This window comes from Paramormyrops kingsleyae, chromosome 9 (genome assembly GCF_048594095.1).
Source record: "Paramormyrops kingsleyae isolate MSU_618 chromosome 9, PKINGS_0.4, whole genome shotgun sequence".
Classification (NCBI taxonomy): Eukaryota; Metazoa; Chordata; class Actinopteri; order Osteoglossiformes; family Mormyridae; genus Paramormyrops; species Paramormyrops kingsleyae.
Window position 1 is genome coordinate 29,064,331 of NC_132805.1, and position 23,540 is coordinate 29,087,870.

General features: G+C 48.3%; 1 protein-coding gene and 1 long non-coding RNA gene across 4 annotated transcripts in view; one reads left to right on the forward strand and one right to left on the reverse strand.

The window, feature by feature from the left end:
- On the forward strand, positions 1-16,190 carry LOC140592701 (uncharacterized). The gene is made up of 3 exons (XR_011993114.1): positions 1-223; positions 15,471-15,604; positions 15,926-16,190. It is a non-coding gene; the product is annotated as an uncharacterized lncRNA (long non-coding RNA).
- mroh1 (maestro heat-like repeat family member 1) overlaps positions 3,913-23,540 on the reverse strand; it is a 24,758-nt gene continuing 5,130 nt past the window's right edge. For 2 of the 3 annotated variants that reach the window (XM_023813350.2, XM_023813360.2), the window contains exons 8-43: positions 22,921-23,061; positions 22,643-22,735; positions 20,823-20,901; positions 20,427-20,540; positions 19,749-19,822; positions 19,445-19,567; positions 18,902-19,009; positions 18,202-18,346; positions 16,414-16,454; positions 16,184-16,325; positions 15,484-15,536; positions 15,204-15,311; positions 14,851-14,970; positions 14,296-14,418; positions 13,992-14,138; positions 13,426-13,452; positions 12,143-12,265; positions 11,894-11,973; positions 11,496-11,634; positions 11,326-11,421; positions 11,122-11,226; positions 10,430-10,565; positions 10,226-10,338; positions 9,734-9,886; positions 9,328-9,482; positions 8,920-9,085; positions 8,544-8,746; positions 8,315-8,452; positions 8,090-8,204; positions 7,061-7,207; positions 6,756-6,944; positions 6,515-6,664; positions 6,296-6,430; positions 6,077-6,179; positions 5,799-5,864; positions 3,913-5,217 (exon numbers count right to left, since the gene is read on the reverse strand). In XM_023813350.2, the coding sequence (XP_023669118.2) occupies positions 5,141-5,217; positions 5,799-5,864; positions 6,077-6,179; positions 6,296-6,430; positions 6,515-6,664; positions 6,756-6,944; positions 7,061-7,207; positions 8,090-8,204; positions 8,315-8,452; positions 8,544-8,746; positions 8,920-9,085; positions 9,328-9,482; positions 9,734-9,886; positions 10,226-10,338; positions 10,430-10,565; positions 11,122-11,226; positions 11,326-11,421; positions 11,496-11,634; positions 11,894-11,973; positions 12,143-12,265; positions 13,426-13,452; positions 13,992-14,138; positions 14,296-14,418; positions 14,851-14,970; positions 15,204-15,311; positions 15,484-15,536; positions 16,184-16,325; positions 16,414-16,454; positions 18,202-18,346; positions 18,902-19,009; positions 19,445-19,567; positions 19,749-19,822; positions 20,427-20,540; positions 20,823-20,901; positions 22,643-22,735; positions 22,921-23,061 (4,227 nt within the window). In that variant the 3' untranslated portion in view covers positions 3,913-5,140. The remainder of the gene's footprint in view (positions 5,218-5,798; positions 5,865-6,076; positions 6,180-6,295; positions 6,431-6,514; positions 6,665-6,755; positions 6,945-7,060; positions 7,208-8,089; positions 8,205-8,314; positions 8,453-8,543; positions 8,747-8,919; positions 9,086-9,327; positions 9,483-9,733; positions 9,887-10,225; positions 10,339-10,429; positions 10,566-11,121; positions 11,227-11,325; positions 11,422-11,495; positions 11,635-11,893; positions 11,974-12,142; positions 12,266-13,425; positions 13,453-13,991; positions 14,139-14,295; positions 14,419-14,850; positions 14,971-15,203; positions 15,312-15,483; positions 15,537-16,183; positions 16,326-16,413; positions 16,455-18,201; positions 18,347-18,901; positions 19,010-19,444; positions 19,568-19,748; positions 19,823-20,426; positions 20,541-20,822; positions 20,902-22,642; positions 22,736-22,920; positions 23,062-23,540) is intronic. The other variant, XM_023813369.2, reaches the window with a different exon arrangement.

The window sequence follows — 23,540 nt, forward strand, 5'->3', positions numbered from 1 at the left end:
TATAAACGCACAGTTCTGGGACCAGGGGTGGAGTCTGCCATAGTTCCATGTGTGTGGAACTTTCTTGCAGTCTCCCAGCTTCTCCTGCTGGAAATGAACCTTTCATTACCTCCCCCTTTTCTTCCTGGAATCGTCCATGTTAATTAACCTAATGAAGCTCTCTCTCCTGCATCCAGTCTCTGGGCTCCGGTATCCGAGGACATAAACAGCGGCAACTCGGCAGGTACTGCACCAATTTTAAGTTAACCTCATTCCCTACCACAAACAAATTGCTGATTTCAGATATGTTTATAATTTATATTTCGCTTATAATTCAAGTTCGTGTATAATTTATTTTTACACAAAGGTACAAAACGTTAAAGCATAAGTGAGATCGGGATGTTGAGGTAGTGGAAGCTCAATTTTCAAAAAACATAGACTCCTTTTTATGCCGTTGCCTGCGCACGCAAAGTGCTTCGAAGTAACAACAAAGTATCGTTTGTTTTGGTAATGGAAGCGTAACCTAATTAACTGCGACATAATAAGTGCAGAAATGAGAATTCACTGGGGCTAGAAACTAGACTCCAATAAGTGAAAAGTTGCGTTATATCAGCCTGCAAATTTGCTTAGGCTGACAGCCCTGACGTGCGGATCGCAATGTGTAAACGTGTTACTTAGAGAGAGTAAGTAATGAGGATCTAATGACTCCCTGTCATGGAGCTCAGCAAGTGGAAAATAACGGCACAGAAGCAACCGTTGTCACGAGCGCGGCGAGGGGACGTGCGTGTCGCTGGGCTTTTTTAAAATTAGAGGTGACACCCTGGTCGGACGTCATTGCTGTGGGCTTTTAGGGAACACGGAGGCCCCTGACCCGGAGTCCCCCTCTTAATTTAACACTGTCTCCATGGCAACCGAAAGGTTATTCTTTGATACCTAACATGTAGCAAACAGAGGAGTTTGTGGTGATCATCACAAGGTAGCTCGCTAATAGTGCTATAAAATCTGTCTTGGCCTGAGTACGCGCAGGCGCACCGGACTTAACGCTTATAATTCTCCGAAACCCAAAGGAAATCAAGGGAAACATACTCTGTTCCAGCTGAGTCATGATCCTCTTTCCCCATTATCAAAATTCACACTGCAGTCCTCATTTCTGTTGCTTTAATTGCTTTCACTCACTTACCATCATGTTTTGCAATGACATTCAGCTGGGATGTACCGTCTGCAAGATGCATCCCCACACTTTCTAAATTTAACTAGGTTGTCGCTCTTTGCGCACAGAAAACACCACACACCACTACAAGCATAGGATTATCTGCACCTGGGATTACTTATGAAGTAGCCTAAGTCACTGTTTTATTGTTAGTAACACTGATGAAACGGTTATGAATGCGAATCGTCAAATGGCATAACAAACAGAAGGAGCCACCACGTGAGGTGGCAGAACATTAATCTCACAGCCATGGTGTAATTGTCAGCCGTGCAGCCATCATCACTGAGGTATTCATCATCTGTCGTAACCATTAGGATTGCAAAACATGTCACGCAATAACAGTTTCTGTGGTAAATTTAGCAACAATAAATCTTACTTCACACCCGGACGTACGGCTTTTATAAATTCCGTTTAAAACAGATCACATGATGATTTGATTTCTAATCACAGTCCCTTATAACCTCATCTGACAGTCATTAGAACTATTTGAATCTTGATCTGTAATTATTCAAACCATCTAAGGATTCCTGCTGCTCAAAGCTTCTTTGTAATGGCCACAGGAATCACAGAAGTGATTTTTCGTGTTTTAAATCGGCTTGTGACCCTGTTCCACTTGAGCGTGCGCTGGAGGTCTTGTGCCACGAGCCTTTTTTACATGACTCCTGTTAGGTCATAGCTGGCAGGATGGAGGATCACCCATTGATTCATCTTGAGCTGGGGACAGTTTCCACTGAAGCAAATCACTTCCGAGCATCATGGGTTCCAGGATCGCGGCAGGGAAATGCTCTTGGGAAAAGGAGACTCATTCTTAATTTAAAGCTTTGTTTCTAAGCTAATTTTGGGTTGGTGAGCGTGTGTCTCTCTGTGTAAGTACAGTGACATTGAGGTACTGGGGCCTCCGGCACGAGTTTTGGGGAGGGAAAAAAGATTACATCTGCATTTCAGTACAAAAATACTTTATACAGCCCTATTATTATTATTAGGTGCTGTCTAGTTGACATAGACTCTTGGCAGAATGTCCTGCCTCTTCTCTGGACGTCAGGCTTACCCATGGCATAGTTTAGGGGTCATGGAGATAGTGGCACTAACAGCACACAAGCCTCTGTGTTGCACTTGTAATCAACAACATCTCAGTGCACGTTTGCAGCCTTGTGCAGTGCAAGAAAGCCAAGTTCACGCGACAGTGAAGCTTCCGGCAAAGCTGGCGGCCGCAGTGCTGAGGACATGCTCCATTGCCAAGCAGGTGCTAATTCAACACTCTTCAAGGCTATTGCTCCCAACAACAGACAGACCGTTCTACTGTAGACCTGTAACTCCGGTCAGTCAGCGCAGTCGTATAACATGCAAGCCCACGTAAGGACCCTTTTCTGCTAGCATTAGCACGTTATCTTGCAATCAGCATTCTGCTTCAGAGTCCTTTTCACAAAGACAAACCAAAAGTACACAGAGCTTTTTTTTGTGTAGCCAAAGACCTCAGCAGTAGCTGACGCAGTTCGGGGGGGGGGGGGGGGGGGGCAGCGCTCCTGCTGACCTTCCCCGAGTGAGCCCCGCCGAAGTCATCATTAAGGCCTACCGTGCGCTCCTTTGCGCGTAGGGTGTGCACACGCTGGAGTCGGGGGGGGGGGGGGACAACAGGAGACATCATCAGTGCGTAACAAATGAGTTCTAATCCTATTTCAGCATGATAGAAGGAAAAATAAAACAGTCAAAGTGGACATGATAGGAGAAGGGTGTTTAACAAGAGGTGATTATAGTGATTAAACTGAAGGATGGTAAACTGCAGCCAACAGGGGCCCAACGCCACTAAGACCAATTAGCTCACACCAGTTACCCCAATATCACTAAATGCGCAACTAAAGTAAACAGACATGGATTTTAATACTCATGCCAATTTAAAAAGTAATGTAGGCCTAATGCTGCTTTTTATATCTTAGTTTTATCATGACATTCATTACATATCCAATGTACTGTTGAATGTATTAAATGTAGAGATAAACATTTTAAAATTATTTTATGTGACTGAGTCATTTCCCCCAGTACTACAAATTGAACAGGCAATAGTAAACTAAACGGTAACTCCGGAAAGACTCGTCATTGGCTGGAAGGAAGGTTAGGAACTTTTTCCAAGTGAGCTTTAGCGCCATCTACTGGGAAGGCTGTGCATAAAGATCGGCGAATGTGTGATGTAAAAAAAATCATTAAAATGGTCTTACACTTTGGATGAGGTTAATAAAATAAGCTTATAAATATGAACTTGTTACATGTCCAAACCTGGAAGTGGTACTAAGACCATTCGAGCAAATACGGGTGTATTATAAATGTATAAACGTCCTTTTTTCACCAATGTAATTGACGTGTGACATTTACAGTACCGCAAGTATCAGCAGATCCATAGACTAACGCAGCACTGAATAAGTAACAAACACAGGACCGTGAATGAGAATATGCAAATAAGCATTTTACAAACGATACCTGATTCAGTCTGTTACTGTATGAAAATTAGTTTGATAGCAAAATAAATCTTCTATAAATGATGGCCATTAACTCTATTAAAATATTCAATTAAGTAACTGGTACCTTTCCCTGGTATTCCCATAATCCAGTGCAGTCTTTCATTTTTTTTATAATGGAGTATCAATTACCACAAGTGAAAATACTGAAATACAAGGTGATGCGCATAACAGGAGCAATATTGCACTGCAATAAATGAAAGTAATGCACACTGACAATCAAACATGATTTAATCCTTACAATATCGTAATATAGCAGAGAAGTAATCTATAGGGATAATACAGTATTTTAAAAAAGAGAAGCTATTTACAGCACAACAAAAAACTTTATGGAGTAATCACTTTAATATTTCATTTTAAAATAATTTACGATTACATTAGTCACTGCCTTTCCCCCACTGTAAGTGCAATGTCACTGGAGACAGAGCAGTTACTGGAATCCATAAAAAAAAAAGCAAAGTGTCTGAACACCACACACACACACACACAACACTAGCAGTCATGATCCTTTCAAAAGGGCGCCCAAGAACACAGGTACTGTTTGCCATCGAGGCCCCGGTACAAAACTAACTAACAAAGTGGTCACATGGGCATACAAACAGGAAGTACATTTAGATAAGGAGGAATGAATGACAAAACTGTAGCATGTAGTGCGACGTGGCATGAGGAAATAAAGGAGATTTAAGGGGACTGGCTCCCTCAACATTCACGGCGAGACGCAATGACATTCAACGGTTCCCTAAATGATGAACAAATATGGAACTTCTGCCTATTTCTTAAAAACAAAACAGTAGCAGGTGGCTGAATTAGTGCATGTGCAGTTAAACCACAACGGAGATGTTATGATAAAAATGAGGAATATAAAAGGAGGGGGGAAAAAAACGTTATTGCATCCTGTGATCTTTAGCTACTTTGCAGTGAATTCTGGCAGCATCTCAGAGAGACGGCTCTGCTCTGCCTACACGGTAATGGCAGCCAAATGGAAGCACGAAATACAGTTACTGTGTCTCCCTGTAAAGCCAGAGATGTGACGGTTATGGAAACTTGCAAACGCCTCTGTACCTGGGGCAGGCGACCCTGATCCCAGAGTGCCGGTGCAGGTTTTCCATCCTACCTGGTCTCTGATGACCCACAGCTGACCTAGTAACTCATCAGGTAGGATAGAAAACCTGCTGGATGCCGGCCTTCCAGGATCAGGGTTGCCTACCCCTGCTCTATACTGTCTTTATTGACTGGATCTCCGTCTTCCAGATGCTACTTATTACAATCGTTCCACTTCATCCAGGTCTCCACAGGTGGAGGCGGGTACTTTGGAGGCTGAAGGCTCCGAGTCAAAATGAGGCTGGAAAAAAAGGCTACAGTCTTTGGTCGCTAAATTCTTTGATTGCTATTTCAAGTAAAATGCCAATATTTAAGTAAACGACAGATGGAGCCAGGCTCTTCAATGAAAGTGTCCCATGGCTTCTGCGGCCTTAGCCCGTACCAGAGGTTCAGGATCCTGGAGCAGCAGGACCAGACCTGGCAGGCAAGGTCACAGGTCAAAAGGGCAAAGGTCACCCACTTGCAGTCTCTCTCTTACTCACTCACACACACACACACACAATCATAATTATATCTTTGTGGGGACTCTGTATTCATTTCTATGGGTAAAACTCTAATCCCAACATGATGACCTTAACCCCTACCCAGCCCTAACCTTAACCATAAGTAGCCAAACAAAATACATTTTTGGTTTTTTGATTGTATTCACAGATCGTTGTGGGGACTTGAAAAAATGGTCCCCACAACGTCAAAATAACAGGTTATCACATTGTCGGGGACATTTGGTTCCCACAATGTGATACAACTTAATCCACACACACACACACACACACACACACACACACACACACACACACACACACACACACACACACACACACACACACACATTCCCTGGGCACTAGACTTATGAGCAGTTTAACTGAGCCCAGTGTTTCAGTTACTGCTTCAGCTTAAAGTAGGCTTAAGATATTTTACATTATTATTATTATTATTACTGTTAGAGTCATACATAAGTCAGAAAATAAAACAGACTACAGCAAAGCTGAAAAACATACCATTTGTTATACTCCCCATGTTCATGTAAGAGAAATACTCTTCTGGGAGATTCCCCAATAAAAACCCTAGTAATGAAGGGAGAAATAAACATGTTCAGGTTACTTTTTAATCAGCATCACAAGGTCCTACTGGTTACTATAGGCTAATGAAATATATGGGAAAAGTTGCAAAATACTGCCCATGTTATATATGATTGCTGGTATGGGCTATTGCCCCTGAAGAACTAACTAACACACTCAGGACAATGAAGAGTTGGGAGATTAAACTTTGTTTTTACCGATGAACATGGCTGCTCCAGCTCGCACTTCAGCCCAGTTGCTCTTGAAGAATTGGATGACGGTGATGTGGTAGAAGTTCAGCATTCCAGGGAAGTCTTGGATCTGTAGTAGAAAACAGCATCAGCTACAGGGATTAGATCACGTGCTCTTCAGAGTGTCCACCCCCCCCCCCCCCACTGGATAGTATGGCTCCCCCCCCACCCCCACCCCTGACTCACAATGTACTTGGTGAGGTCGTTGATGAACTCGCCGTAGTGCAGACCCTTGTCCTCGTGCAGGTGGTTCTGGAACATGGCCATAATCTGCTCGGACCCTACCACTGGAGCGAACATGCGCATGGCGTACTTGGAGGCCTGTGGGAACGTAGGCGGTTCTACGTGGACAAGTACGGAACGTTTCTAAGATGGGCGGGTCTTAGCGACGGAGGCCAGGCTTACCTTGACCACCTGAGGACTGGGGTCGTTGAGATGCAGCAGCAAGCTGACCAGCACGTTGTGGATCTGGTCCTTGAAGATGGCTTCACCAGAGCCGAACTTGGACAAGTTCCCCAGCAGCATGATGGAGGTGGAGCGAATCTCGTCATTCTCCTGCAAGAGTGAGATGATACAGGCCGTAATGGGAATGGAGAGCTCAGCATCCCATACCACTAATGAATTTCAGATCTGTGAAATATCTCACGCTCTCCAGGAAGGGCTTAATCTTCATGAAGATGTAGACCACCAGCAACTGGACGTTCTTCTTATCCAGGTAGAGCAGGACTTTGGACAGGCCAGTCATGGCCTCCAGGGTGATGCGTTTACCTGGATCGTCCTTCTCCTCCATTCCTGAGCTCATAGCGGCCAGCAGTTCCTTTGCGTATTTGTTCACCTGAGAGACGAAGCGCTCGGCTGCTCGTCAATGTCAAAAAACCGGCAGGGAGTGACATTCACGGCCGAGACTCGGCATGAAGCCGGCCGGCAGGACCGACGCAGGCCCCTGCATACCTTCTCAGGAGACCCCACGGCCATGTTGCCCAGGCCCCTGATGGACAGCATGCGCACGGTGGCGCTGGTGTCCGAGATGCGTTCCATCATGCTGTTCATCAGCACGTCCATCATCATGAGCTCCGTCACCACGTGGTGGTTCAGCAGCTACGGGGACGGGGAGCGCAGCAAGTGCGGAGTCAGGAATCGCAGAGAACTGGGACTCTCTTTATAGACTCTGCATATTAAATCACTAGATAAAAGCAGCCATAAAGTCAGACGGAAACGTGTAACTTCATTGTCAAACTTCAGGTTTTACGGTCAAACGTATCCTAGCAACGCAGTGGAATTTTTGAGCCACATTTGTATGGGTGCGGTAAGACCAGGAGCAGTGCAGTGCAGCACATGACAGTGTAACATGAGAATAAGCAGAAGTAATGATCAGGAAGGAGAAATGGGGATGAGGTAGCTGAGCGGGATGGAACGGCAAACGGACCATAATACAGTATATCGGGGTAGGCAATCCTCACCAATTATATGACTGATTGGCTGAAGAATCCTCACACCTGAGTCTGAATAGCTGACCTACAGGTTATCCCTAAAACCTGCATACACACTGGTCCTTTGCAGATAAGATTGGCCACCTCTGCAGTACAGGGTGTTGAGCAATACAAGAGGTTCCTTAAACCCCCCCACTGTTTGCTCACTGCATGCGTTGCTTGTTTTTCCCCTGTCGCTCTGACGACCCTAGGGATCCCATAATTATTATAATAAACGTTTTGTTTTCCCACCATAATTGCCATTCTTGGATCCCGTTCGCTTGCCAATCACAGGTACAGGTCACTGATTATTTAATGAACTGATGGCCTAAGGGAAGAGACCGTCTCTGCATGTGGAGACAAGCAGTAACACAGACAAAGCAGCAGGGGGAGCCGCTGTCCAGGGTTTAAAAATGCACTGGGGCAAAAACACACAAAAAAAAAACTTGCAGTTTGCTCTGGGCGTTGGACAGCCCCCCGTGGACACTGTCACCTTGAACGGGACTCTCACCTCCGAGAAGAATGCGGTGACAGTGACCCTTTGGCACTCGTAGATGTTGTTCAGACAGGGACACAGGTTTTCCACGATGGCTGGGAGACGGGGGCCGGCATGCTTCGCCATGGCTCTGGGGTTGGGGGGGGTCATCAGCAAAAAAAAAAAAAAAAAAACATAAATATCACGGCAGTCAAGTTGCACACTTGGTTATACCTACATGTGGCCTGAAGAGGGCGCAACCTGGCCAGCATCGTGACTCCGTCCACGTGGCGCTGCTGGTCCTGCATCTTCTCCCATGCCCCCTGAGCATCCAGCGGCTTCACCACCTCGTCCAGCTGCGCCCGGGCCAGCAGGATCCGCAGGGCCTCCACGGCCACCCTGTCACCATGGCGACACGGACACATGAGCTCGGGCAGGAGGCGCCAGTGCGCGGCCGGCGCTGCCCGTGGCGTCGGGGGCGCCGCCTCACCCGCACACGTCGAAGAACGCCGGCGCCTTGCTGCTCGTCTTCCTCTCGGGCCCCAGGCTGTTGCTGTTGATGTCCTTGGGTAGCTGGACCCCGACGCTGGAGCCCAGGCGGACCAGCAGCGCGCCGAAGAGCCTGGGGAGCAGTGAGACCACGGCGTCCGCCGTCTGCCCATTCAGCATCATCTCACGCAGGGCACACGTCATCTGCGGGAGCGAAGCCGAAGAGATGGAAGCTTCTAGCAGCCGGGTTTGAATTCTCAATCTCATGGGGCAACTATGTGATGGACGGGCTTACATTCCATTCCCAAACCCTTTCACCGTTCCTAGGGGCAGCAGTGAAAGTTCTCAGTAAGACACGCCAGAGCACGACTACTCACGGCCAGCGGCACACTGGTGGCTACTTTGCTCACGCCAGGCCTCAGCATGGACTCCTTCTTGTCCACATAGGGAGCGACCACACTCAGCTTCTCCATCATCATGTCCATGATCTGCGAGGCTAAGGTGCTGTCCGAGCCGAGGGCGATCCACATCTCACAGATCCAGCTGCAGGCGGGACGGCGGCGTCCTTCTCAGTATAATTTTATTAGGCAGCAAACCTGCCGTTAGCTTCACCTAAATTACTCCAGTAGGACACCCAGCTGCACAGTTAGCCGCTTTAGATAAGTGTCGTCTAAGCAACTAACAAGAAACAGGAGGCTCACCATCTTTCAGCAGACTATGTAAGCGGAAATGTCAGAAGTGGGCTTCAGACAGGAAAGGCTCTTGGTCCGGATTCACGGTCTTACTTGTCGAAAGGCAGAGGGTAGGCGATGAGGGTGTTGATGACCGTCTGCAGGTGCTGCGTGGCCAGGATGAGGATAGACTGGGCCACCGCCACCTTCACCTGCTCCTCGGAGATGGCCTGCAGCCGGATGTAGAGCACCTCCAGGATCTCCGGCACCTGGGACACCGAGATGCGCCAGTCAGGCTCAGAGGTAGAACCAACAGTGCCCAGGTCACAGTGAGACTCCAAGTGTCATGGAGATAAGGGGCAACGTACGCCTGCTCTATACTGCCCCCTGGTGGCTCAAAATTTCAGCCAAAATCAGTTCAACTGGAGCAGCTTCTTATTCACTAATCCTATCAGGTATTAAATTTAACAGGACGATGCAGGTGGTGCTGTGCTTGGCAGCAGGTGCTGCCAGACCTTACCAGATCCTGCAAGCCAGCCCCCCTGTTCTTCAGCAGCGTGTTGAGGACCACGCTGGACGCCCGTGAGCAGTTGGCCTGGGGGTCCACCAGACCCTCGAACAGCATGAAGATCAGCGTGTTCAGCTGCTGCTGGGGCAGACGCTTGCTGATGATCTGCCGGGGTGGGGGGGGGGGGAGGGGGATACACTGAGACCACATGCACTCTGTTTTCCAAGCTGGCCCAACACGTCAGAACTGGACAAAGGTCTCTGATCAAGTCACAAACAGCACCATATTTTTCTTCCATTTTATTCATACTTATTTATTAACTTATTTTTGATGTACTTTTCTATGTTTTTATATCTTAGTTTTTATGTAACAACTGATGACTGTACATTACTGATTTGACAACCTGCTGATTAACAACAGCATAGGCTTCTTAGAACAGATATCCCCCTGCATCGGAGAACTGAGCAACACCGGAAATCACCGGAAACCACAGGCCAGGCCCACCTTGGTGAGCTCGGAGCAGGTTCTGTACAGGACGGTGTGATCCGGGTTGTTCAGCTTCTCCCGCAGGGTGATCAGGCTTTCCACGGACTCGTCTTTATAGTCCAGGGCAAACCCTGGCCGATCGGGAAGGCAAACAGCGGGCCTTAGTGAGGCACCACAGACATGGATACGGGAGCCACCGTACGGCAAGCGTCACCCTCTCACCGTCGTATCGCAGCTGGATGTACAGCAGGGTGTAGATGCAGTCCATGGCCGCCCTGCGCACCAGGGGGCTGGGGTCGGTGCAGCGGGGGGCCAGGCGGCCCAGGAGGGCACCAAGGTTATGGAAGGTCACCATGTTCTGGGGACAAAAGCAGAAGCGGTGATTCAGCGACACGTCGAGGGAGATGCAGGGCCACAGAAAACACCATTCAGAGCCAGAACGAGGCCAGAGGTTCACTCAGGTCCACAGCTTCACTGGCTCAGCAAGTCAGCACTGCGTCTTACCGCACTAGTGTTAGTCACGACCAGGGGGGAAGAGCCAGCCTGGCAGAAAGCCTGACTACTTCCTGTTTGTTTATGACGTACTAGATACCCCATAGCAGAGAACTGCTCCCCCTGGCCCCCGGGGCAGCATGGTGGGGGAGAATCAGATGTCGAGAGAGGAAAGCATTGCAGGTAGGGAGCCTGATCCATGGAGGGCCGGTATGGGTGCGGGGTTTTGGGATCAGACAATAACAGTGGATCCCCAGGACTGAAGATGAAGGTTATTCCAAAAACCCGGACCGGCCCTCCATGGATCAGGTGCCCCAATCCTGCTCTAAACATACTTCAGCATTTTCCTGTGTCAACCGTGACGAGTTCCTAAACCTAACCCTAAACCTAACCGTCCCACGTGACGGCCGTGCTCCGCTGACCTTGACGGTGAGGCTCGCCAGGTAGAACTCCAGCAGATCCGCTGTGGTGTTCACTGCCCTCTCCCGCTCGTGATCCAGCTTGGAGCTCAGGTAGACCTCGATGTGCTGGGGCAAGGAGACAACAGTGGGCCTCACAGAAGGGCCAACGCCGGACTGGACCAGACCAACACCTGCCCGGGGCCAGGATCCGGCACAGACCCTCACCTTGAAGACGCTCTGCAGTCCATCTGGGGTCAGATCTCTGGCCAGAACGTTCCTCAGCAAATCATGCAGTGCCCCGAACATGTCCGTGTACAAGGCCTGCAGAAGACACTTCCGTTCAGAGGCAGCCTTGTTATCCCATGGGAATCTCGGCGGGAGAGAGAGACCCTCACCTCTCTCTCCTGCAGGCTCAGCAGCTCGTCCTCCTTGCCGCCGTCTGGGGAGTCCGCGGGGGGCAGCCTGTACACGCTGGCCAGGCAGGAGCTCAGCATGTCGAAGTTCTCGTTCTCCGTCAGCACCGGGTCCAGGTTTCTGGGCCTCTGAGTCAAAGGGCAACACGGACGTGCGGGCGCTCTATCGCGGGACACATCTGGAATGACGTGGGGGGGGGAAGAACCGGAAGCAGCTCTGGAAGATCTAGAACGCCGGCTGAAAATGCCTGACTCTCAGACACTGTGTACCACTAAATGGAAAATGAGGGGGGGGGGTGTAATCCTGTAATGAGTAACAGAATAGACAGGCTGCCAGTGACAAACAAGGGCGCGATGCCACACGGGGACTGGAAGGATACACCAGGACGGCACACGTCTCCAGGGCGAGATGGCGAATGGGTGTCCTTATTGTATCTGCCGGTTCAGCTTTAATAAAATCCTGCAAAACGACGCAGACTCTCAAAACGCTTGCGGCTCAGAATATTTCCTACCACCATTATTCTTGCAGGGCAGACATCAAGCTGTCATCTTAACAGCACTCATTAAGTGAGCGAGGATCTTTGTTGATACGGACAACGGCCATCTTGCTTAAAGTAGCGTCTACGGACCATGATGACGGCCAGGAGCTCGTGCTTCTTGCTGAAGACGTAGGCCTGTCTCTGCACGCAGGCGGCCACGGCCCGGGCGACGAGGCCCACGCTCTGGATCAGGCTCAGCTTCATGGTCAGGTCCTGCCAGGGGTCGGGGACACACACACACACACACATGTGATGCATGACGAAACAGCCCCACGCCAGTCTTTCTTGCAGCAGCAGGTCAGCTAGGGACAACACGAGTAGGAAGCATTACCCAGAAGCCTTTGCAGGCAGACCACACCATACTGCTGGGCTCTGGAATCATTTAGGAGGGAAACTTAATGGACAAATAAAGCAGGACATATGACATAAAGCACTGTATACATACAGCTGGAGCACCTAGACAGCACACAGCCAGAGAATGTAATATATAAGACTAGCATTATACCTGTTAGATTTTAAAGCAACTCTAATTTTGTATCAGAATTTATGCATACAAGTCATATTTCTTTCTGCAACGGAACGCAGTTTGTTATAAATTGCGTTAATATTAGCCACAGCGTAAGAATGAGTATGGCATTATAGTTATAATTATTAAAATTTAAAACCTTTGTGCTGCTTATTAAGTCTTAAGTGAAAAGCATAATATAGAGGCATGAAGAGGCATAAAGCAGAAGACAGTTTAATCAGAAAAGCCTTCAAGTAGAGCCAAGAGAAAGGAATCGGCAGATTATTCAGCTGCTCATTGTAAAATCACCAGTATTAAAAGATAAAAAGCATTTGTTGTTAGAATAGCGCTGGGAGGCACAAGGCGACAACTGCAATGTAACAGGTTAGTAAGAAAACCCTTGGAAGAGAAAAACCCTCTGAACTTCGCAGACGGATGGAGATGCTTGATGGCCGGGTGCCGAGCGGCTAGGGAGTGACCGATAAGCCCTGGTGTCTGAGGGGACCGAGGCTGCGCTCGGAGCTCCAACCTAAGGGAGCACATTCACCGCCACCCCACAAAGAAATGGAAACCCCCTCCCTTTCATCTCAGAGTACAAGTCTTCTTATGTCCAAATAAAATAAAAGATCCACATATTTCTTCTCTGAACTGAAATGTGCTGGACTTTTATATTTTCCTTCCAGGGATCTGAACCCAAACTAAACAGTGTTTTGGCCCAGCAAATTTTTAAAGGAAGTTCAGAAAGTTTTTCTTTTCCCCTAAACGCCGCTGCCAAGAATTGTCACATCAAGAGAGCAGATCTGGTTGTTCAGGTTTCAGCTAAAGGGCGACGGAGGCGGATCCTCGCACTGGTATCCCATCACGGTACCTTGGTCTCTACTTTTATTCCCAGAACCTGCACAACATAAAAGCAATGAGGTGTTTACAATCCATGCTTTGCCGCTGCAGCAAGAGAAACAAAAAAAATTAAAAAATGTAAACTGTTAAGAAGACCTTGTGTTACACATGTACCATATTATGAGAAACTGGGAATTAGACCAAAGGAATGACCCTTTTAATATGCTCAGTTATGCACAGATGGCATTGTGTATATGTTCTGCTCTGAGGTGCTAACAGAGTGTAAACACAATACAATGCAAGTGAGATGGACTGTTGCATAAAGCTGATATTAACCGTTGAGCCTTCAGATACTCCACTCGGCGTGTTTTAATGCATAATGAAGTTTATTTAAGTAACGACTCGGTCGATAAGCTGTCAGAGATCAAACGCAGGCTCCTTGCACCTGCTTGCTGCTCTCTCAGACCACGCTGGAGTGCCAGTCGCATTAATCTGCATAATCAGATGCTTCCGTTGGGTGCATGACCTGCCTGGCACACGGATACACAAATTTCCCACAATGCCGTTCTGCTCTCCCGCAATGACTGAGCCGCCTACCTTGGTGTTGAAGTGTTTGTTGATGCCCTTCAGAATGTTGGAGTCCATCTTGGACAGAAGCTGGTCTGGGGGGGAGTGGAGGGCCACGTAGCCGTAGCAGAGGATGAGGGTGCTCTTCACCTTCTCGATGTCCACCTCGTTCTTGTCCTGAGGGCCATGGTCAACAATGGTAAGGATCATTGCACCAGCAAGCATGAAGTCATTTCAGGAAATGCTCATCATCAAAATGACTGATACTGCAAGGGGATGAGCTTTGGTGGTCTCAGAAAGTGCCGGTGAACCCCCCCCCCCACAGGATACTTACTTTAAGCAGACCGAATATTCCCGATGCTTTCTTAAGGGCATCCGATTTGCTGAAGTCCTCCAGTTTGGCCAGCGTGTCCCCGAAGTGCCGGGCGGCACAGAGACCGACCCCGATGGCCACACCCTGCAGGAGGGACAGCACTCAGAGTAAAGCATGAACGGCAAGGGACAGACAGGGGCGAAGGTCAGTCAGTCCTGACCCAGTGCAGCCCTGCACACTTTAGTAAAGCTTTTAGAGGAAACAGATTCAGAACAAATGCAATAAGTGCCAACTGCTAAATACATAAATAATAATAAACATAACAATAATAGTCAAAATAAAAATAACAATAATAATCATCAATAATGTAATAAATCAACATATTATAATTATTAATGACATTATTAATAATAATAATATTATAAACTGCATGAGACTGTGTTGCGATGCATGACCAAACAGCAACCTCACAAATCACATGCAGAGCCGCAAAGCAGGCACACGTCACTGCATCACATGCGATCTCTGCAGGACAGTCTCACACGCGTGGGACATAGGCGGCCGCATGCGCCATACCGTCCTCTCCATGGCGTCGGCATGCCGCGCTGACACCAGAACCTCCTGCAGCTGCTTCCTGACAGCATCCCGGCTGCTGCACAGCTGCAGGGTCACGCCAATGCATTTGTAGAGGAAACTCTGAGGGGAGGGAGGGAACGGCATGCAGAAGGTTTAAAACGAGAAAGAAAAACATGAGGGTAACCTAGCACAAGGAGTTTAATCAGGTGTGTTAAATGAAGGTGAACCAAAAACTGTGTAGGGCTCCGGCCCTCCTGGACTGGAGTTTGAGACCCCTGCCTAAGGCTAACCCCGCCCCTCTCACCAAAGGCTAACCCCGCCCCTCTCACCAAAGGCTAACCCGCCCCTCTCACCTTCTCCTCCAGGGAGCTGTTGTAGGTGGGCAGGTAGTGTGTGGCCTCAGCAGACAGCTGGCAGCTCCACCTGTCATCTGAGACGGCCATCAGGGTTTTGGACAGGAGCTGCATGCAAACAGAGATGGAAGGGGGGGCCGTGTGAGGGAGGGGACCAACCTGCCCCCCCCCCCCCACCTGACCCTAACCCACAGCGCACCAGCCTGTGCCCCCTAAGCACCAGACCCCCTCTGAGGAGGACACTAATCCTGCCTTTTCCATTAACAGATTGGAAGCCAACCTCGAGCAAACTGTCCTCCCAGCTCTTCGTGTTCAGCGATTCCACCGTAGATTCTGTTCGGGAGAGAAGATGAAGCATGGAGGTCCGGGTTAGATGACAGGGAAGACGACACAGACAGACAGTAAGACAGACAGACAGACAGACAGACAGACAGACAGACAGACAGACAGACAGACACACACACACACACACACACACACACACACACACACACACACACACACACACAACGCTGCCATTGATCCAACAGAACCGAATTTAGGTCCTCTGGAAATGCTTGGGGTCTGCTTCAGTTCACAGAGCATATTTTCATAATAAAACCTTCTGAGGCAATTTTAGCTGTAAAATGTAGGAATCCATAACTCTCGGCACAGTTATTTATTGGTCTGTCGAGTAGCCGACGTTTTCCAAAGCGCTCACGTCTGCTACGCCGTCCATACAGATGGACGGCGGACGGCACCGCTTATGATGTGAGAAGAACAGAACCCGTCCTGGGACCATAAACCTTGATTCAAGCGAAATCCCTGTATCTACCGTTTGATCAGCGTTTCAGCTCAGCACCTCAAGCTACCAGGACGCATTTTACAGCTTCGGATGTGACGTCATAATCAACTTACATCATCTGACATAGGGACAGAAAGACTGAAGCAGTAGGTCTGCACCAGTGAGCGGCGTCTGCACCGAAGGGAGTGAATGTTACCTTCCAGGGAGCTCAGGAGTGGAGGGATCTCTGTCTCCCACACCTTCTGTGTGTTGGGGTGGATGCTGGGACTCAGGACACACAGCAGCCGCAGGGAGGGGGCCCCGCGGCCCCGCCCCCTGAAGGGGAACGCAGCGTTTACCTGGTAGAGAATGTACTGCGATCAGGGCTCTGTAACACCCACAGAAAACACCCCCTACAGACAATGCAGAAAAGTTTGACGGACTCACCAAAAGCCTGATCATGAGCACATAAGGCGAAGGGAGGCTGGCTGAAAACACAGACGACAGGATGTTACAATCAGCTCTGTGATGCTACACTATATGGCCAAATGTATGCAGACACCAGTAGAGATCTGCATTCCCGTGGGACCTGCGGCAAGAGTGCAGCACGGGACAAGTTCTCATTTTTGAATGTGGGAGCGAGTCGGAAGGGGATAGAAAAGACTCCCAGGATAGAAAAGACTCCCGGGATGGAAATGACTCCTGGGATGGAAATGACTCCTGGGATACCCGCAGAAAGAATTAAAATATATAAGCATTGCTCAAATGTCCCCCCCCCAACAGAAAGTTACATTAGAAATTTCACTGAATAAAAGAAAAATAGGCTACTATGCCTAATTTGGGTTTTTCACAGACAGCCTATCCCAGAACCTTTGGGAGGACGTTAGCATTTTGAAAGTCTCTCATCACACTCGTGACCACCTGACTAAAGATGGCAGAGCTAGCACGATGTAAGTGCCTGCTTAAGGAAACGTGAATATTAAACTGTAAAACTAAGTAAAGAAAATCAAATATCTGGCAGTCCTTTTCTTTTGTAAGCGACAGTAATGGGAGCCACTTGCCTTTTTCCCGCTGTGACAAATGCAACGAAGTGCTACCGTACATCAGGCTGAAGTCCGGAGCTCAGGGCTAAAACGCCACGTTTGTTCAGTTTCAAAGGGTCAGACTACATTGACACTCACTACAAGTACAAAACAAATCACAACTAGCCTACTATTGTATGAAAAAGGTAGCCTGTTTGAACTGTTAAACGCCGAATATAGCACTGCAAGTTTGTCTTTATTATTTAGCGGAAAAGAAGCACAGTGAAATAAAACATTTTTCCTTTGCGGGGGGGAGGGGGGGGGGGTAAATTATGACAAGCTTCCTTGGGAGTGGGCAGGAGTGTCACAGAACCTTGCAGGAGCATAAGGGAGTGTGACAGAACCTTGCAGGACCGGGAAAGAATCTTGCAGGAGTGGGACAGAATCATGCGGGAGCTGGCAGGAACGGGACAGAATCATGCGGGAGCTGGCAGGAGCGGGACAGAATCCTGCAGGAACAGGCAGGAGCGGGACAGAATCCTGTGGGAGCGGGCAGGAGCGGGACAGAATCCTGCGGGAGCGGGCAGGAACGGGACAGAATCCTGCGGGAGTGGACAGGATGAGATTTTAAATTCCATCTGGTAGACACCAGCTTGTCCAACATTTCATTCGATATTAATATGAAGCTGGTCGGCCCACTGTTGCTATAACCTCTCCCTCTACTCTTCTGGAAAGGCTTTCCATTAGATACTGGAACATCGCTGGTGGAATTTGCTGCCATTCAGATGGGGTATTGATATTGGGTAATCAGGTCCCTTTTCTGCGAGTTTATAGGATCTACCACTTAACAACTGAACTTGCTTCCAGATGTTTTGACCTTCACAATCACTTTACTTGCAGTTGACCAGCGCAGCTCTAGCACACAGAAATGTGGCGAATTGACTCCTTGGCAAGATGGTGTCCTCTGTAGGTACCAAGTCGCTAACCTGACTGAACAACCACCCATTCTGCTGCCAGTGTTAGTTGCAGGAGATCATATGACTGTGTGCTTCATTGAACACCTGTTTCATCAATGGGTGTTGCTTAATTAGCCAATTCCTTTAATTAATAGGGGTGTCCAGATACTTTTGGCCATATAGCGTACTTCTTCAGTGCAAAAACACCCCAGTTCTGCATAATGCATTTCAGATTTATGACAGTAAGTTCCAGAAACCTTGCTCGCTGAAGCTGATGATGTAGTTGGGCTCCTGGGAAGCCTTCTTCTTGTTGCCGAGGAGAATGAGGCTCTTGCACAAGGGTGTAGTCGCACTGCTGTACTGCGCCGGGGTCAGGTAGCAGAGTAGGGACGGCCACAGCACCTGCAAAGGGCCACATCTGTCTCCCATGGCAACGGAGTACTGACAGCAACACACACACACGTCTCAAACTCCAGTCCGAGAGGGCCGGAGCCCTACACAGTTTTTGGTTCACCCTCATTTAACACACCTGATTCAACTCTTTGTGCTAATTACCTCTTGATCTGAATCTGAATTTTGGTGGAAGGGGGAAAGAACTAAGCTACACAGGGCTGCGGCCCCCAGGACTGGAGTTTGAGACCCCTGCTGGAGAGGATGTGCCCCTTAATGTCACATCTGAAGCCCCAGTTTCCTAATAGATGCCCACATGACAATTCTAGCTTGAGTATGTTAAAGAGGCCCCTTAGAAGTGCAAAGACTAAACAGGACAATAAAAGCTATTCAGTCTGCTTCCAATTATGTATAAGTGGATTTACTCGTAAAGCATAAACATTACAGCTACGTTTCAGCCATTGAAGGGAACACTGATCTCATAAACACAAGCGGGAGAACAGGCTGGCCACAGAGCAGACACGGAACATTCCGGACTGCCCCCCCCTCCCTCTGCCGCGGACTTACATCAGTCAGACGGCCCACGGTGGTGGTGAAGAGGTGCAGCGTGTTTTCACAGATGCTCCGCAGAGCCTCATTGGTCACATCCTCAGGGTCCAAGGGGTGCCGCCCACACTGCGACAGGCAAAAGCAAACGTTCCCCCGGTATGACGTAAGCCCAAACTAATCCTGTCTATTCATTTTCACCATCAGTTTACGCTAACATGTCCACGCATCCGCTTCTTCAGTACGGGAGGCTGGACCCCAGCCCAGGGAACACAGGATGCCAAGCAGAGGACACCAAGGACAGGGTGCTGGTCCGTCACACACTCACACAAACACTGACTCACACAGCCCACAGTGGTGACTGAACCCGCCACTCTGGAGCTATGAGAACACAGCGCCCCCAACTGGGCTGACTTAAAACTGCCCAATTATACACAACTGAAAAAAAACATTTAAGTCACCATACTTTCAAGCATGAAGTATCTCACGTCTTACTTCCAGAGGTTAGGTATTTAAATACTCAGTGCTGAGTGTTCAAGTGACCGCACAGTAGAGTCAACGTACATTAAGGGTATCTGGCAGGGCACAATGGTGCACGATAAACTTAACCAGGAGCTCTCCTCCCTCCAGCTCTAGGTACCCATGGTGGGCCATAGCACTGATCACCTGGACCACCATCTTCTTGACCTGAGAGAGTGAGACAGAGGACGAGTCACACAAAACCCAACCATCACTGAACAACGCATTATAACAGAGTATTATCTATGCAGGCAGCGTTCATATGAGAATAGTAATACAACACATAAAATCTCGAAGGAGGACACTGCATCTCTGAGTGACATCCCCACCCCCACCTCCACCCCCATACCTTATTGCTCTGGTCAGACAGCGGCTGCCTGAGGCTCGTAAGGATAACGAGCTTCTTGGTCTCCATCAGGGAAGCTGAATCACAACCAAGACAACCTACGTCAGAACTAAACATTCTTACAAAGCAGCTGCGCATTTCACAGAAATACAAATGTGTGCTCAGCACTACTGAGAAGAATATAGAATAAAACAAATCTTTTATAATCATTTTGCAAATAACAAGCACAACGAAATTCAGTCTTCACATTTCCCAGCTTGCTCTCTAGCCATATATAGATGAGAGTGGAGCTTAGGATCTGAGTGGAGGGTTAACCATTTATCATGCTCCCCAGGAGCCGTTTTGGACGTTAAGGGCCTTGCTCAAGGGCCCAAGTACTACTACTTCACTCTGCCGGCCACAGGATCGAATTAAATACATGAAACCGTACAGTTTCCTTCTCAACCTTAGTTATTCCAAACCGGCCCTTGGGGACCCCCAACTAGTCCATGTTTTTGCTCCCTCCCAAGCTGCCCGGTAGGAGCAAAAACGTGGACTGTCTGCAGGTCCCCGAGGACCTGGACGGGCAGCACTGCCTTAAAGAGATGTTTCTGCAACTGATATTTTCGCTGCTGCTAGATGCACGTTTACACGGCACACCCAATGCGGCTGGGAATGCCGTCAGACCGGTTCGCGCCTTACTGGAGGAGTTGATCAGGTGCCGGAGCACGGCCAGGGACCCCATGCGGTTACGTTCGTTATTGTTCTCCAGCTTTTGAAGGACAAACACTATCAGGCGGTCAGGAAACGTGTTGGCTGGAGGGGACACAAGAGAAGAGACACAAGCCACTGGCTGTTAGACATCCTGACCACAGTGGAGAGCGGTAACAGCCAGTGAGGCTGAGTGATGACAGAATGTAAACACCACTCATCATTTAGCAGTTACACACATTCACCAGAACTGAATATCAGTGCAGGAAATCAGAAATACAGCGGCTGTCGATCTGCCTGATTCGACTCACCCCTCCTCAGCATCCCCCCCCCCCCGCCCCCTAGTAAGATGAGCATGGAAACCTAGTTGAGAATCCTGAGATGTACCTAAAATGCTGAAGCACCTCAGAACCTCGTTGTGGTTCTTCACAGTGGGGGGGTTGCTGTAATCCACTGGGGCACATACCTGGGGAGGGGGGGGGGTGGCAGGGTTAAAGAATGCCTTATTTGCACAGGTACCAAAAAACAGAAAAATACATCATTATGATGTACATTCAAATAATACTCATATCAATATGCAACTACAGTCTGAAGGCTTCCTCCAAAGAGACCCAGTTTCCCGCCTGGACTTTTAAAAGCTACACGTCAAATGACTGAACAATTATCGTGGCCAAAACAATTCACAACGATATTATCGCGATGATCTACAGACAATTTGAACAAAATAACAATACTATTGGTCAAAGTAATCTTCAAATTTGTTTATTACGAGTTTTGTCTCTTTTAGCAAATGAATTACACTCAAAATACGAATGTAATGAGGTGGAGTGTCTGTAACCCTAACCGTACAACAGGGTATGTAAAGCACAATTACACTGCTTAATGGATGGTGAAAAGACAGCCAGGGCTAGTGCTGTGCTCCATTTACCCCGGAACTCGGAGCCGGGAATGACGTCATGCCCGAGTTAACCATGTTCCAATACAACAAGCCAGAATACAAACAACTGCAGCTGCGGCCTGTATCACGAGTCAGGATTTCTTGCTTAGCCGGATAACTTGTCAGATTTAAGGTAGTCTGGGATAAATGTAAGGGAACGAAGATAAAGCCCATTTAAACTGGGGTACCTTAAATCCAACAAGTTATCCAGCTAAGAAAGAAATCCTGCTTCTGGATACAGGTTTGGCAAACCATTACCAGTGTCTTATGTGAATCTACCCAAAATATATCCCATTTTAGCTGATCTCACCATATTTTTTTAAAAAAGAAATTCCACTTTGTTTTTTTCCTTTTTCTTATTTCTTAGAGTGAGGGAATAGGGTTTGTTTTGTTGTTACCCACTGTTCCCTACCAGCTGGAGTCAGGTTACCCGTTGTTACAATACCAGTTGATAACAACAATTATGCAGTATTTTGTGTATACAAACACTGTAGCAACATGCCCACAGACAGCGGCTGGACAGTACTGTGTGTACGGCTGATTTAATGAGACATAAATAAGACAGAAGTGCAATATGAACATTTAATTACTACAGCTTTTTACTGCTGAAGCTCAGAGCAGCCGTCATGAATTCTGAAGTCAGGGTTGTTGAGGTTCCTCCGACATTCCTAGGAACTCGGAACTCGGAAATTCCGACTTCAGTTCAGGCTGAGCCAAAACTATGAATACCGCAAAAAAGCATGTCGCTAGATAGCAGAAATTTGATGGATATATGAGCAAATTTCAGACATCAGTCAGCGGAATGATTATCACCAGTCCTTGCTAAACAATAAAGTGACTGCTGTAGCTTGATGTAAATGTAGACGATATGGTTTACCATAAACCAGCAGGATGAACAAATCAGGCAGTGCAATAGAATGAAATGTGTTGTACGCATGCTTAAAATGCTGCGCATACGCAGATGTGTGGGGTACAAACTGCATCTTTTTCTTATGTTTTATGGAGGGTGGCAACCAGCATTAAGGAGCAATACCGCCACCTACTGTGCTGGAGTGTGAACTAGATGGTTATTGGCGCTGGATTATTCATGGTATTATCATCTGTGTTTTATTAACATTATATCAATATTTCATTGCTGACCTATCACAGTTACCGTAAACACCAGTATATCCTGACACCCCCATTTCAGCACTTTACCAAAAATCATAGAAAAAAACGTTAATCAGGAGCTCCAAAGAGGTGTGACGCCCCCCCCCCCAGCTCCCCTCACCTCCTGATGCAAAGTCAGCAGCAGACTATCGATCTGGGTCTCCAACACTCGGCTGCCCATGTTCACAGAAGCTTCCAGAATTTGACACAGGCTCTATTGGGTGTGGGGGGGCAGTGAGAAAGGCACAGAGGTATAACAAACAGCAAAGATGACAACTAAAGGAAAATCAGGATAAGAGGCAACAGAAGGGCAAGAACACACGTGCTCGGGAAACGGTGACATCACAGAACACGTGTAGCTCTCAATCCACAAAGAGAGCGCAAGCGCAGGAGGCCCACCTTGCTGATGATGTAATGCTCGCTGTTCTTCTTGTAGAGCGAGACGACAGTGGGAATCAGCTTGGGAAGCTGCTCCTCCAGCTTGTCATGGGCCATCAAGTGACTCATGGAGCCCAGGGCCTCCGCCACCGTCAGCCGGAGCTGGAGAGGAACCGCAGGGAGGCCGGATCAGCAGGCTGACGGGGGTCAGAAGCAAGCGAGCTCAGCAGAAAGCAGCAGGAGAGGCAAGCGGGGAGGGAGTGACGCATGCAGGCCCAATCAGCACGCCGACGGGGTCAGAAGCGACCGCGCTCAGCAGGAAACGGCCCTCTGAGACGGCAAAGGCAAGCAGGCCGGCACGCCAATTAAATAGCTTTTATTTGAATTAGTTTCCCTTCAGAACCTTTTTGTGAAGGCATCCTGCATACGCAGTTCTGCGCGCTGGAGTGCTGCCAAAATAACTATAGATTCTTATCTTCTTGAAACAGATAAAATGTCAATATTGTTTTGAAAAGATTGCACACGTTCACAGTTCCGCCCAACGCTGATTAGTGCCGTGTTGCTGGAGAACGGATGACTAATTCTGCACTCTGTCGCAAAGCTGGAGAATTTCCCCGCTGTCCCCAGAGACCCAGGCGTCC